General features: G+C 38.2%; 1 protein-coding gene across 5 annotated transcripts; it reads left to right on the top strand.

Annotated features, from left to right (window-relative positions):
* Positions 1-219: 219 nt before the first annotated feature.
* LOC132610668 (putative pentatricopeptide repeat-containing protein At1g12700, mitochondrial) lies at positions 220-14,400 on the top strand. 5 transcript variants are annotated; one of them, XM_060324999.1, is made up of 4 exons: positions 220-2,506; positions 2,623-2,703; positions 7,024-13,730; positions 13,800-14,400. In XM_060324999.1, exon 1 carries the CDS (start codon positions 240-242, stop codon positions 2,115-2,117), a length of 1,878 nt encoding a protein of 625 aa, XP_060180982.1. In that variant the 5' UTR covers positions 220-239; the 3' UTR covers positions 2,118-2,506; positions 2,623-2,703; positions 7,024-13,730; positions 13,800-14,400. The 5 variants fall into 5 exon arrangements, with proteins under 5 accessions (XP_060180982.1, XP_060180980.1, XP_060180978.1 ...); XM_060324997.1 differs by lacking the exon at positions 7,024-13,730; XM_060324995.1 differs by having other exon boundaries at positions 7,024-14,400.
* Positions 14,401-16,233: the final 1,833 nt, after the last annotated feature.

Here is a 16,233-nt window from a genome sequence, read left to right as displayed (position 1 = left end):
ATGGTATTATTATTACGTTATTAGGTTGGTTACACAAAAAGATTTATTCTCTACATAGTAGTAGCATTTTTAAAGTATCATTTAGTTGCTACATTTTTTCTTTATAAATAAAATCGTATACATTTTTTTTTAGGTTTAAAAATAGTGTCCAATGAGATAATTAAAGAAACTAATTAGAAATTAAACCCGTATCACTTTTTTGCTAGTTGCAGCTAGTCAATACTAGCACAGTTTTAACTATGTGCCAAACGCCCCTAAAATTTGAAGCGAGGAAAACCCCGACTCCCACCTGGGCTTCTTGTCCGAACACTATGGTTCCACGAACTTCCAATCATATAGCTCGTTATGCAGCTTCTACTAAAAGTGGTAAGCTTTTTTCATCTACTATATTCATTGCCCCAACCCCAGATAATAATAATTCCCTTGACAAGTTCCTCAAATATGACTGTAAATCAGGTAAAATCCACATTAAGGATGCACTTAATCACTTTGATAACATGCTTCATATGCAACCCCCACCACCCACTTCATCATTTAACCTCTTGTTAGGTGCACTTGCCAAAACCAAGAACTATAAAGATGTTCTCTTATTGTATAATAAGATGGTTGATGATAATTATTCAACTGATTTTATTACACTTAACATTTTGCTTAACAGTTTTTGTAGTATCAAAGAAGTGGGGTTTGGGTTTGGTGTGTTAGGTGGTATTATTAAGAGGGGTTATAATCCAAATGTGGTAACTTTTACGTCGTTGATTAAAGGGTTTTTTGTTGAAAATAAGATTAATGAGGCGGTGGGGTTGTTCAAGAAAATGGTTGAATTGGGATATAAGCCTCATGTTAAGACTTGGGGTACATTGATTAATGGTTTATGTAGGAGTGGGAATGCCGAGAGGGCGTTGATTTTGCATCAAGAAATGTCAAAAGGGAATGTTCTTTTTGGTGTTCAATTTAGGCCGAATGTTGTTTCGTATAGCATGATAATTGATGGTCTTTGTAAGGAAGGTTTGGTAGCTAAGGCGGTTAAGGTGTTTTTGGAGATGAAGGAGAAAAGAATCTACCCGGATGTGGTGGTATACGGCTCTTTGGTTCATGGTTTGTCTGTTGCTGGTGAGTGGGAGGAAGCGAAGGCTTTTTTTAATGAAATGGTAGATCAAGGTATTCGTCCTAATGTTGTGACCTTCAATGTTTTGATGAGTGCCCTTTGCAAGGAAGGGAAAATCGAAGAAGCAAGTAAGTTGTTGGACTTGATGGTTCAAAGGGGTGAAAAACCTGATTCTTTTACATATAACACATTGATGGATGGATTTTGCTTAGAGGGGAAAGTTGATAATGCAAGGCAATTGTTTGTTTCAATGGCAGCTAAGGGTGAGGAACGTGATGTAATAAGTTACAATATCTTAATTAATGGATATTGCAAGTGCGGAAGAGTAGATGAGGGTTGGAGGCTTTACAAAGAGATGCTTCAGAAAGATTATAAGCCAACAGTAATTACGTTTAACACTTTGTTAACTGCCCTTTTTCAAGGAGGGAGAGTTGAGGATGGACGAGAACTATTTGTTGAGATGCAAAGGTGTGGTGTTGCACCAGATTCTTCAACTTACAATATATTGTTAGATGGATTTTGCAAGAATAATTGCCTCACGGAAGCACTGGAGTTGTTCCAGCTTCTAGAAAGGAAAGGACATGAACTCACTATTGAAATCTTTAACTGTGTGATTGATGGGTTGTGTAAAGGAGGAAAACTTGAAGATGCTACCAAACTGTTTGAGAGTTTGTCCCGGAAAGGCTTGGTGCCAACCGTTGTTACATATTCTATCATGATTCATGGTTTCTGTAAAAATGGTCAATTGGAAAAGGCAAATAATTTGTTCTTGGAGATGGAAAGGAAGGGATGTTTTCCGAATGTTGTCACATTTAATACGCTTATGCATGGTTTCTGTGATAACAATGATGCGCCACGGGTAGTAGGCCTTCTTCAGAAAATGGCAGAGAAACATATTTCACCAGATTTATCAACAATATCTCTCGTTATAGATTTACTGTCGAAGGATGAAAAATATCATGAATTTCTGAACTTGATTCCAACATTTCCAAACCAGTCTGCCGAAAAGTGAGTTTTTGGATGCGGTTCATCATATGGGATGAACTTTGACTGAACTGTGTGTGTGGGTAATCTCCCTTTATCAGAATTATATCAAAGTGTATTCAGACGATGATGAGTATATCTGATCTCAATGAGTAGGGGCATGCAATTCAAGTGCAAACCAGCAAGTTGAATATGTGCTAGCATTCATGTTTATGAATTTTTCACTCCCTTGATTCCCCTACTTGGATTCGAAGCCAGAATTGTTGAATTCAGCAATTATTGATCAAGGTCTTATCAATCACTTGTTGCTGCTTCGAAATAGCAGATCTGGCCAGAAATACAAGTATTGGATGAGCATGGATAGATGCTACCTGGTGTTGTTAGATCACACTGTGGAGTCAATTAATCATCAATCAGGTGTGAGAACCTTTCTCTTGCTTGTGACAATTTTATGAGCTTTTCTTACTTTTTTGTTGAATCTTTATTATGGTGCTTATGATACCATGGACCTGCCTGACTTTTTAGTTGATCAGGATTCTTGGGAGGACCAATGTGGTGCTGGTTAAACTTTTTTCTTACGGGAAAAAGGTGATAAACAAGTACTCTTTTGGAAGGTAAATAATTTTATGATGGGAAAATCTCCCTTGTGCAAGTAGCATAATAAAAGGTAGAGAACCTACAAAAGAATATGATTCTCTACAAAACACTCTAAACCTTATTAACTGGAACCTCAATGGGTGTACCAAAAAGAAAATGGAAATGATAGGCTATTCCTCATATGTACATACTCGTTCTCTCTATTTTTTCAAAAGCTCTCCTATTTCTCTCCTTCCATAAGACCCGCATGAGGGCTACTGGGGCAACATCTCACACCCTTCGTCTTGTCTTACTTCTTTGACGGGCCCAACTGAATAGTGCCTCATTCATTGTGCTCAGCATCATCCATTGGAGCCCCAACCATCTCAAGTTCTCCCACCGTAAGCAAATTGTCACCTAAAGCACCAGCTGACATAAGTAATATAAAGGACTAATACTGCATAATTATGTTTGGATATAAAGCTTAAATATAAGAATCAGGTTACAAATAATTGTGCACTCACAAGTTTGATGGACTAATATAATGAATAAATTTATCAACATCACAATACTTTATTTAAAGTTCACCTGTTCTCTCCTTTATCACAAAAAGCATCCCCTTGCAGTTTTCCAAGTTGCATAGACTGACTTATGGGTATGCATAACACTCGTTACTGGAAATGAAAAGTTTGAGGTTCTTCTAATCAACTTCAGGATATTTTGAATTATTCACTTAGGATTGTGACTCATAATTTGCAATTTATGAAGTCTGGCAAATGGGTGGGTTTGGTTGGATTTGGTTTGGTTGAAAATAGTTTGAATAAAAACGGGTTGGGTTTCAAACCGCTCATATTTCATGTGGGTAAATATGGGTTGGGTGATAAATGGGTGGGTTGGTTATAGGTTAACCCATATTATACTAGTGTAATATTATTTCAAGTGTAATGTCTACAATTTTTTTTCTTTTGTCAAGTAAAATTAATTTTTTCATATATTCATAATTGATATTATGAAATAGAAATTTCAAGGGTGGGGTGAGGGGGGGGGGGGTGTTCGTGGGATGAGGTGGGGGGTAAGAATTTTTTTTCATTTTTTATAATTTTTTTTATAAAAGTAAGTTATATGAAATTGATTTTTTTTTTTTTTTGGGAGGGGTAGGGGTAACACATTTTTCGGAAAAGGGTCAAATATACCCCTGTATTATTGGAAAAGGGCTAAATATACCCCTCGTTATACTTTAGGTCCAATTATACCCCTACCGTTATACTATTGGTTTAAATATACCTTCCTCCGTTAAAGTTGTCTACCTTGAACATCCTATCCTACATGGCAATGACATTTAATGAGGTGGATGCCACGTGGCATTGCCACCTCATCACCCTTAACCGATTTTACTCCTTCCCTCTTCCACCACTACAATTTCCACCACCATTGCCACCATTACTGCCATATTATCCTTCGATCCCACCTGGAATTTGAATTTAAAGCTTGAGATTTAACTTTTCTCAACTGGAACTTGAAGATGGCTCAGGTATCTGTTTATATTTTTGTATTTTTCAGTTTATTATCGTTTTTGTTCTTTTATTGATGTTCGATATCAGTTCCAATAATCCGATAATATATAGCCTCGTTGATGTTCCTCCTACCTCTATAGTTTGATTGCCCAAATTTAATCCCACCTCTAAACAAAAGGGGGTCTTTGACTTATTGTAGATATATAATTGGTATTACGCATTTTCTGCTTGTTACATTTTTCACTTTCAATTAATATGTTTATGTGGAAAATTCCCTTACTTTAGCTGCTTTACTTAAGACTCATATCTATACGTGGAGAGGTACTTGGCTAACAGCCTAGCATAATTAGGACATTGATGCTAAATTCTACATGAAAATGGTGGTATTGGAGGTGGGATAGAAGAATAATATGGCGGTAATGATGGCAATGGAGGTGGAGGAGGTGGACATTTTAGTGGTGGAAGAGGGGAGGAGTAAAATGGGTTAGGGGTGATGAGGTGGCACTGCCATGTGGCATCCACCTCATCAAATGTCATTGCCATGTAGGATAGGATGTCCAAGGTGGATAACTTTAACGGAGGAGGGGTATATTTTAACCAATAGTATAACGGCAAGGGTGTAATTGAACCCAAAGTATAACGAAGGGTATATTTGGCCCTTTTCCGCACATTTTTTTCCACTTTTTATAAAAGTAAAATATATGAAATTGAAATTTGAGGGGGAGGGAGGGGGGTTCGTTGAGGGGGTGGGGTGGGCAGTAAGAATTTTTTTTTTCCACTTTTTTCAAAAAATGAAATGTATGAAATAGAAAATGTGGTTGTTGGGGGGAAAAGGGGGCTGGTGGTGGGTTAAAAATGGGCTAATTTTCTAAATATAGGCTCAAATTGCCACCCCTAAGTCTACCATAGAAATGCTGAAATTTTAGGAAGTGTTCCTACTTCTAGCCTTACATAAGTAATTTCTTTTGGGAATTGATGTTTATTCCCAATGGTGCATTCAAAATGGATATACTAATTTCTCGCTTGAACTTGATTCTTTGATAATTGCCAATATGCTTATCAAAAGAGAGACTAACAATCTCAAGCTCAGGCAGATTATCCATAGTACTACCAAAATGATGGATCAAAGCAAAGTTGCTCGGGTGCGGGTATGGATCCAAGTGTCGGATTCGGCAAAATCTAAATTTTAAGATTCGGGGGTGCGTATCCAGTTATGGATACGGGTGCTAGGATTCGGCAAAGAAAATTCAAAATTATATAAAAAATATAAATTAATGTGATTTTTCCATAAAGTATATAACCTTAACTATTATATAATTATATTTCAAGTATTTCGATAGTTTAATATTAGTTATTGCTCCTAAATTAATTGTAATTAATATAAATTAAGTGCTCTTAAATTCTCTCATTCTTGATATTGTTATCTAAAATGCTCGATTATTCTTCTTTGTCGTTTTTCTAAGTTATTTTCAATTCATTATCAAATTACATATTTGAAATTATGTAAAAAATACTATAAGTTACAATAATTAATAATTTAAATTATTTAGAAGGCATATGAAAAAATACGTTCCAAGAATAATCCGTTGTACAAAGGGGTCAATTTTATTATGTATAACCAGTAAATTTGTCCGTGCTTTTGTGCGATTAAAAATAGAAATTAATTATCAAAAAATTGATATGCTAATAATTAATTAGGTGTCTTTCAATTTTGTGTCACAAGTAGCATATAATGGAAAATAAAGGGGATAAAAATAGCATATATGGAGAATAAAGGGGTCATTTTTGTACGTTAATACAATTAAAGACTTTAAGAGTACTAATTCTAGCTTCTACACGTCTCCTCTAGCTGTAAGCCTGTAACTTTTAAGTCGTCTTCGTCAAATTCTCCAAACTTCCTTTTCAAACTTTTACAGAGCAAATTTCTAGCCTCTAGGTCGTCTCTTTCACTATCTCTTCGTTCTTTCCTCAAGATAGAAAGAGAAAGACATTCAAGGCCGGAAACAAACCCTCCATTTATATCACTGCTTCTCTCTGCCATCTGAACTCAACACAACCTTGTATTCTTGGTTTATCTGAAACATGAAGCAGCAAAAATGAGATAAAAGTACTATAATATTGAAGGTATGTCATTTTCCTTATCTTAAATCTGTTTTATTTTTAATTTTGAGAAATCAAAATCTTAAATTTTCCCCCCAAATTTGTCGACGGACCCTGGTCAATGTATCCGGAGTTAGTTGACCGTATTCCGGACGTTTGTCGTTCCCGCACCCGCACCAAACCCGTGTCGAGACGGGAACAACACCTAAACTGGCGAGTCCGTGCAACTTAGGATTAAAGCAATGTGCAAATCAATCACGAGAGGGAAATCAGGTTGCAGACTGTTTAGCTAAGTTGGCCTCTACCTCTGGAAGATCTGAGTTCTTCTATAGTTTTCAACAGCTTCCTAGAAATGCTAAGGGTCCCTATCAACTAGATAAATGGCAAATGCCAAGTCTTAGGACTTGGTATGATAAAGCCAACTTTTTTGTTAGTTGATTGTACATAGTTGACCAGAATGAGTAGTGTAAGTTTGTGCCTAAGTTGCACGGACTCGCCAGTTTAGGTGTCGTTCCCATCTTGACACGAGTCGGGTGCGGGAACAGCAAACGTCCGGGATACGGTCAACTAACTCCGGATACTTTGACCGGAGTCTGTCGACAATTTTGTTTTGGAGGGGGGGGGGGGGGGGAATTGAGATTTTGGTTTCTCAAAATTAAAAATAAAACAGATTTAAGATAAGGAAAATGACATACCTTCAATATTATAGTACTTTTATCTCATTTTTGCTGCTTCATGTTTCAGATAAACCAAGAATACAAGGTTGTGTTGAGTTCGAATGGCAGAGAGAAGCAGTAATATAGATGGAGGGTTTGTTTCCGGCCTTGAATGTCTTTCTCTTTCTATCTTGAGGAAAGAACGAAGAGACGACCTAGAGGCTAGAACTTTGCTCTGTAAAAGCTTGAAAAGGAAGTTTGGAGAAGAAGACGACTTAAAAGTTACAGGCTTACAGCTGGAGGAGACATGTAGAAGCTAGAATTAGGACTCTTAATTGTATTAACGTACAAAAATGACCCCTTTATTCGCCATATATGCTATTTTTATCCCCTTTATTTTCCATTATATGCTACTTGTGACACAAAATTAAAAGGCACCTAATTAATTATTAGCATGTCATTTTGTTGATAATTAATTTATATTTTTAATCGGACAAATTTACTGGTTGTACATAATAAAATTGACCCCTTTGTACAACGGATTATTCTTGGAACGTATTTTTTCATATGCCTTTTAAATTATTAATTATTGTAACGTATACTATTTTTTACATGAATTGAAAATAACTTAGAAAAACGACAAAGAAGATTAATCGAGCATTTTAGATAACTATATCAAGAATGAGAGAATTTAAGAGCACTTAATTTATATTAATTTAGGAGCAATAACTAATATCGAAATACTTGAAATATAATTATATAATAGTTAAGGTTATATACTTTATGGAAAAATCACATTAATTTTGAATTTTCTTAGCCGAATCCCCGCACCCGTATAATCTTAAAATTTAGATTTTGCCGAATCTGACACTCGGATCCATGCCCGCACCCGAGTCCGTGCAACTTTGGTTTTTGCTGTGTACCTTCTTCTGTAGTTCGAGGTGATTGCATTACCTTTCTGTTGTAATAGAGGTATGGTCTAGCCCTCCTCATCTTTTTGCTTAAGCTAACACAACACATCCCAGATTCTGCTGGGTAATTGAATAAAAAATTTGTAACGTCTCTAATTTAAACTGAACATGACAACTATAAATAACAAATCCATCTAAAAATATTGCACTTTAAGTCCGCAAAAAATATGCCAATTCACATAAATATCAAAAAATTTAACTTATAAAAAGATGGAAGAACTGGCAGAAGCACCAAGAAAGGGGAGGGGTGTTGAAGGAAAAAAGTTGTAGGCGAAAGACCAAAAAGAAAAAACTAGTTAACGTCTAGCATGGCCACAAAAAGTGAAACAGACCTATTTCAGTTCTCGTCAATTGTTTAAGAAGCCTAATCAATGAAAAGTAGGAATTGTAGAGTAATTGAATTATTGAAGAAAGTGATCGAAATCTTTTTCTGTGAAAGTTAGGCTCTTAGCTATCTGTAAATTAAATCTGATTTTTTTTGTGGCTTAATTTGTTGGTGGGACTGCCAACCTTCTTTTCTTTTTGGTAAGGTTATGTGATGTAGACATTAAATAGAGAATCCTACCCGGTAACATGATTCTCTACAAAACACATCCTCATCCTCTATGAATGTCAGGTTACCAATGTGTCCCAAAACTGTAGAGAAAATAAAAATATTCTATTACCATGTATTTTTCTCTTTCCATGTGGTCCGAATCTGGACGAAAGGAGTAACCTCCCATGCTCATTTTTTCTATTTTCTGCTTCTACACTTCCACTCAATGACTCAAAGTGTTACACTGACAGCTCTCTACAACAACAACCCAGTGGAATCCCACAACGTGGGGTCTGGGGAGGGTAGAGTGTACGCAGACCTTACTCCTACCAAGGTAGGACGGCTGTTTCCGAAAGACCCTCGGCTCAATGAAAATCATAAAAAGAGGTCAGATAGGCTAAGAAATTCAAAGCGATATGGAAATGCAAATAACGAAAGCAACACAGATAAGATAGAATAATCAAAATACAGGAAATAACAGATAATAGCAGAAATCAAAGCACACGAAATTCTACTGAGATAATGCGCCTACTAATAATGAAGGATAACGAGACTATCTACTAGCCTTCTACCCTAATGTGGGTCCTCCAAACCCTCCTATCTAAGGTCATGTCCTCGCTAAGCTGTAACTGCGCCATGTCCTGTCTAATCACCTCTCCCCAATATTTCTTCGGCCTACCCCTACCTCTTCTAAAACCATCCATGGCTAACCTCTCACACCTCCGCACTGGGGCATCCGTACCTCTCCTCTTGACATGCCCAAACCATCTCAGTCTCGCTTCCCGCATCTTGTCTTCCACCGAGGCCACTCTCACCTTATCCCAAATAGTCTCATTCCTAATCCTGTCTCTCCTTGTGTGTCCACACATCCATCTCAACATTCTCATCTCGGCAACTTTCATCTTTTGAACGTGAGAGATCTTAACTGGCCAACACTCCGCCCCATACAACATAGTCGGTCTAACCACCACTTTGTAGAACTTGCCCTTAAGTTGCGGTGGCACCTTCTTGTCACATAGCACTCCGGAAGCGAGCCTCCATTTCATCCACCCTGCCCTAATACGATGTGTGACATCCTTGTCAATCTCTCCGTTGCCTTGCATGATAGACCCAAGATACTTGAAACTACTTTTCTTCTGGATGGCCTGGGTACCAAGCCTAACTTCCACGCCAACCTCCTGAGGTGCTTCACTGAACTTGCACTCCAAGTACTCTGTCTTGGTCCTACTCAGCTTAAACCCTTTAGACTCCAAGGTATGTCTCCAACCCTCTAGCTTAGCGTTAACTCCACTACGAGTCTCGTCGATCAGGACTATGTCATCCGCGAAAAGCATACACCATGGCACCTCACCTTGAATTTGTCGCGTCAATCCATCCATCACCAAGGCAAATAAAAACGGACTAAGAGCTGATCCTTGATGCAACCCCATCCCAACTGGGAAGTGCTCTGAGTCCCCTCCTACTGTCCTTACCCTGGTTTTGGCTCCCTCATACATGTCCTTGATCACTCTAGTGTACGCCACAGGTACACTTTTAGCCTCCAAACATCTCCATAGGATCTCTCTTGGAACTTTGTCGTAAGCCTTTTCTAAGTCGATGAATACCATGTGTAAATCCCTCTTCCTCTCCCTATACTGCTTGACCAGTCTCCTCATAAGATGGATGGCTTCTGTAGTTGAGCGTCCCGGCATGAATCCGAACTGGTTCTCTGAAATAGACACGCCTCTCCTCACCCTCATCTCCACCACCCTTTCCCACACTTTCATAGTATGGCTTAGCAGTTTGATACCTCTATAGTTGTTGCAACTCTGGATATCCCCCTTGTTCTTGTATAGAGGGATCATTACGCTCGACCTCCATTCTTCGGGCATCCTTGCCGTCTTAAAGATGACATTAAACAACCTAGTCAGTCACTCCAAACCTACCGAGCTCGCGCTCTTCCAAAATTCCCCAGGAATCTCGTCCGGTCCGGTCGCTCTTCCCCTGTGCATCCTACGAACAACACTCTTAACCTCCTCAACCTTAATACTCCTGCAATACCCAAAATCGTGACGCCTCCCTGTATGTTCCAAATCTCCCAACACAATGTCTCTGTCCCCTCCTTCATTCAAGAGTTTATGGAAGTATGACTGCCATCTCCGTCTAATGAGAGTCTCCTCTACCAATACTTTTCCATTGCTCGTCCTTGATGCACTTCACTTGATCCACATCGCGTGCCCTTCTCTCCCTCGCCTTGGCTAGCCTGAACAATTTCTGATCCCCGCCTTTCTCTTCTAGTCCAGCATAAAGACGTTCAAAAGCTACCGTTTTTGCCGTCGAAACTGCCAACTTCGCCTCCTTCCTCGCTATCTTATAAAGTTCCCTATTCGTCCACTTCTCCACCTCATCCTTGCTTTCGATCAACTTCGCATACGCCACCTTCCCTTGCACTTCTCCATTCCACCACCAGTCCCCTCGATGCCGACAACGGCCACCTGACGAGACCCCCAACACTTCCCTTGCTACAACCCTAATGCAACTAGCCGTCCTATCCCACATACTGGTCGCATCCCCACTACTATCCCAGGCCCCCATATCCTTCAATTTCTCTCCCATCTCCAAGGCACTATTCGTGGTCAAAAAAACCTTCCGGAAAATTCACCGTCGACGGAGCAGCGGCGTTCTCTCCCATCTCCAAGGCACTCTTCCATTTCTATTGCTGCCTGAGAGTGGTATGTTTGCTTGTACATTATTTCCAAGAGTTTGTAGAGCTCCTCATTTATCTACCTTGCAAATCTCTCCCGAATAAGATCACATAGCATTGCACCTGTGACTTGTGCTGCTTGTCGGCTGGAGAATATTGAAAATGATGCAACACTTTAGATAGCTGCTTATCACTGCACCATCTCTATTTTCAGATATTGGTTCTGCTTTTCATATCCAACTTTAAATCTTACATTCCTGTAAATTCATTTTATGCTCCTCCATACTGCCGCTCCATAAGGTTGTGTGGTCTACCCTGTTTCTACTCCTTTATCTTTTTGATAAGGTAAAGCTTTATTGAGTAAGGACAGCAACAAGAAAGTGCCGGTAGTTACATTAGAAAATCGCCACCTATCAGTTAGTCTTCACTGGATGCTTAGTGAGTTGATAAAGTCAATCATGGCGTCAGCCTCACTTACAACAGCCAACAACAAGAACATACCAGTATAGTCCCACGAGTGGGGTCTGGGGAGGGTGGGTGTACGCAGACCTTACCCCTACCTTTGTGGGGGCAGAGATGTTGTTTCCATAGACCCTCGGCTCAAGAAAATTGTTTTTCAGAACAGGTAGACTCACTTACAACAGCCATGTTCCAAAAATAAAGCAAAAAATACATTTAAACTGAAGATTAAGATAAGTATCTTTGTTGTCTTAAAAAAGGCTGGAGATTCTTTCTCCTGATGGACCGCCATATTGTTGCCGGAATAGAGTTCCATATTTTGAGGGAAGCTTTGTTTAGACCAGCTCTGCAGAAATTGTAAAGCTGATTTAGTTCCAACAGACTGAATATCAAGTTCCAGGTTGTGAGGCAACTGTACCATGTAACAAAAGGTTGTTGGTGTCTTCGTACTGGTTTTTATGCAAAGCACATCTGTTACAGATAATCATGTACCATCATCTGAATGTATTTATAAGCAATGACCCTTCTCCACATGCTTTTTCTTCTACCTCGAACCTCCATATCAATTTTCCTGATACTTTTCTGTTGAACACTCAAATTTCCTAATTCTGAATTCCCAACTTCTTATGAAATGTGACCGTTATTCATCTAACAAAATAATTTTTTACAGCCCCTCCAATGCCCTACCGAATTTTTTTCTGTAATATTTTCAACTTTTGTGCTAGTATTGCTGGTGTATAAGAGCGTCATTTATGCCATTGGTTTTTCTTAAATCAAGTAACTGCTATATATGACATTGCTATACTGGACAATACTCTTCTATTTTTATCTCTCTTACCCCCTTCGATAAAGTATCTCTTATGCTACATTTTGAGCATTTGTTTGGTTCTTTAAATCACTGGGTTCCTAACTGCACTATCCTTGTGTGTCGTATCCAATGGTAATCCTAAATAAATCACCAGGAGAGAGTCAACATTATAGTTGAGAAACTCTCCAATTGTTCACCTCTCTGACTGGTATTTATTTTCTGCATCTTTAAATTGTTAAGCATGTTGTTTTTAGCATAACACATCACAAATGTACTATCTGCAAATAACACGTGTAAACTATCTTGGCTCCCCCTCTTGGTTGTGGATCCATTTAGGAACCTTCAGACAGTGCTCTGTCTACTCTATCATCTAACTGAATTCTTCTATTCCTAGTGCGAATAGCATGGTGATGGAGGATCTCCTTATTTCAGAATTCAGACCCCTTGTGCTTCTAACAATTTGTAGGATTTCAATTAACCATGATCGAGAATTTTACAATAGATATGCATAAGTGGATCCAATGTTATCATATATTAAAAGCACTTGACCTCATGGCAACAGAGTTAAGTTCAATGAATTATTAACTACTTTTTTTCTGTATTTTTTATTAGTATTTTAAGAATATTATATTTGTCCCCAGACCCCACATTGTGGGATTCAACTGGGTATGTTGTTTGTTGTATATTTGAAGTTATAGAGAGGGTGGTTATTTATTATGTTTAATCATTTGTTTCAAATTAGATCAAACACTAACAAGAACCACCAAGTTTGTTTATTTTCTTGTATTTGGTTTCTCGATATCCCTTTTCTCATAACAGTTGGTGCATATTACACCTTCTAAGTTTGCGCTCCTTTTTTGTGCTTCTGTTTGTTCTTACTTTAATCCTGGTGTGCTATCTTCTTGTTCCATCTCTACATAGTGTTTGTATCCCTATCAGTACACAGACTACACGTACATGTAACATAAAGTAGAGTGGACTTCACTAGCTTGGAGTTGATAATTTGTTGTTCATTCTTCTTTATGTGCATTGGAAATAGTTTTCTTTTTGAAAGCTGATTTACATAACCAAAGATAACCTCTCCAGTTGGGTGCAAACCTTGGAAATCAGGATGAAACAAAAAACACTAGATGATTTTTTCTCATCTACGTAAGCTTTGGTGGTCTTTACCGAGTACTTGGTGGACAAAGTTACCTAATAGTACTTGTATTGGTGGAAGGTAGCTGGTAATCGATGGAATAGTTGAGTGAGCTAAGACTGCTTGCACACCACTGTTATCACAGAAGGAAAAAAAAGAGTAACATATCCTGTTTGTAGCCTACCTATTACTAGACTTCAGGTATTGAATATTCTTACAAATTACAACTACTAAAATATTTAGATCTAAATTTCTTCATTTTGTTTGCAGGACTGCTTTCAATTCATTGGTGTTCAACTCTCCCTTCTATATCAGATGCTGCAAAAATTCTGTCAATTCTGGAAGGGCACATTTGACAAGAATTATTCCGCCTTCTCCTCTGTCAAGCCCAAGAAGAAACTGCTGAGCAGCTACTTGGGGCATCTTTCACTTAACTAAAAATATTGTTTCCCTACTTTCAAACAACTGACATGATCATAATAAAAAGTAGCAGTGCTGGGCAGATTACTTCTCATCAAGGGATGGCCTTAGAATAAAACTTTGTCCTCCATAATATGGGTCTCTTTGAGCAGGCAGGGTGAAATTCTGCAACAAGGCTGTTACTGTATTGAAATACAGGAGAAAAAGAAGGTGATGGTGACAGCGCCACATTATCAAGTAGAGGCATCGTTAATTTTAATTGTTTGCCTGGGTAGAACACCTATTGATAATGGGCGGTGGCACATCTGTACTCTCGGACAATTGCCTTAATATTTTACTAGTTTGTAACCGTGACCGGCCATGTATGGAGGAAAACTAGCTCTCGTAACTGGTTTGTTGAGCATATATTTGCTGAATTTACTGTGCTGAAGAAGCTGTCTTTTGAGGAATATGCATCCTGTTTAGTCCCTTTGCCGCTTAAGGGTCAACATAGTTATTGTTCGTTAAATTTGTTCAGTGATTCTGCATTCAGAATGATGATTGCAGAAGACCATTCCTCAACCGATCTTTATCTCCCTATCTTTAATAATCCAGCCTAAGTTTTGTTGTTGTTGTTAGTAATAGGAAGGACTATACTGGAGAAGATAGTACCAGTTTGAGGTATAAATATACCAAACAAACATAAGTATATGCACAATCATTGAAACACCTATGTCTCACTTTCAACTGGCTTTAGTCGCTTGTATGATTATGCCATATCCATTGAAAGAATTGAACATAATGTGACTATTTTTACACTGAGAGTCAGTTCAACTGCAATCTTCCTTTGCCATGTTTGTGATCGGTTGTTGGAGGAGGATGATGCAATGTTATGAAATGTAGTAGCTGGATTAGCATTTTATTAGCTGTAATAGTTAGTTAGCTGCTGTAATAGTTAGTTAGCTAATGTGGCAAAGTTAGTTGGTATTGTTCAAAAGTTAGTTAAAGTCCCAAAGTTAGTTACAAGTCCAGATATCAGTTACAAGTTAGCATAGTTGTTGACAGCTGTATAAACTGATTAGATTCACTGCATATATACCTTGTAACTCATACAATCAATCATGAATGAATACACATTTTCTCATATTCCTCTCAATATTTCTCTCTCTAGCTAAATATCTCGGTTGAACCCTGAACTTAGCTTACAGTTCTTCAAGTTTTCAACTTCTAGATCTGTTATTTTCGAATTTGATTGCCTTTTGTGCATCATTTGGTATCAGAGCAGTCGATTCTCGGCAGTGAATTATGACTCGAAGTAATGAAATTGTGACTAGAAGCAAGAATCAAGATAGACCACCAGAAGAAATGGAAGATCAGATGTCAAAAATCCAAGATCAGTTGCAGAAATTGATTGAGGGAATGGCTAGTATGAATAATCGCAATATGCAAGCTGATAAGGAATTGAGTGAATTGAGGGCTACCATTAATCAGATAAACCCTAGGGGAAAGGAGCAAGAAATAGGAAGAGTTGAGTCTTCCTCAGTTGATAGAAACTGTCCAATGGAGGTGCAGCCTGAAGTTCGAACTAAGGAGAACCATAATGGGCACACACACAATGGTAACTTCTTTACTAGATACTCTAGATTAGAGTTTCCTAAGTTTTCAGGTCAGGACTTGAGAACCTGGTTGTATAAGGTTGATCAATTCTTTGTCATGGATGAGGTTCCATTTGATCAAAGAGTTAAGGTCACTTCTATTCATTTAGAAGGAGAAGCTATTGCTTGGCATAGGTCATATATAAGGTCTAGAAATTTTGTTTTAGACCCTACCTGGACTGAATATGTTTTAGCCCTAAATGAAAGATTTGGGGAGGAGTTTGAGGATCATATGGAGTCAATGAAGAGTTTAACTCAGACTGGTAGTGTGAAGGAGTACCAAGCTGAGTTTGATAGGTTGTTAACTGGGGTGAATCTGTCAACTGAAAACACTATTAGTTGCTTTTTGGGGGGGCTTAAACCTGAATTGAATAGGGCTGTTAAGATCCAGTCACCAAAGACATTAATGCAGGCTTATAAGATTGCTAGGTTGCAAGAAGAAGTTTTTGAAGCTCAAGCCAAGAGTTGGGGTTTAAAACCTGTAGTCAGACACTCACAAGTCCCTATATTACCCACTCCTAATCAATTCAAACACCAGAATTTCCAAAAACCACCTATCCCATATTCAACATTCAAAAAACCAGTTGCGTCACAACAAACAAGGCCTAATAGAATTCCTGGTAGAAGGTTGACTGCTGCAGAAATGGATG

This window comes from Lycium barbarum, chromosome 9, assembly GCF_019175385.1.
Source record: "Lycium barbarum isolate Lr01 chromosome 9, ASM1917538v2, whole genome shotgun sequence".
NCBI lineage: Eukaryota > Viridiplantae > Streptophyta > Magnoliopsida > Solanales > Solanaceae > Lycium > Lycium barbarum.
Note: the sequence above shows the minus strand (reverse complement) of the source record. Positions and strands in the feature narration are given on the sequence as shown.

Excerpts from the sequence above, each read along its gene's own strand:
- LOC132610668 (XM_060324996.1), top strand. The coding sequence starts at position 240 with ATGTGCCAAACGCCCCTAAAATTTGAAGCGAGGAAAACCCCGACTCCC.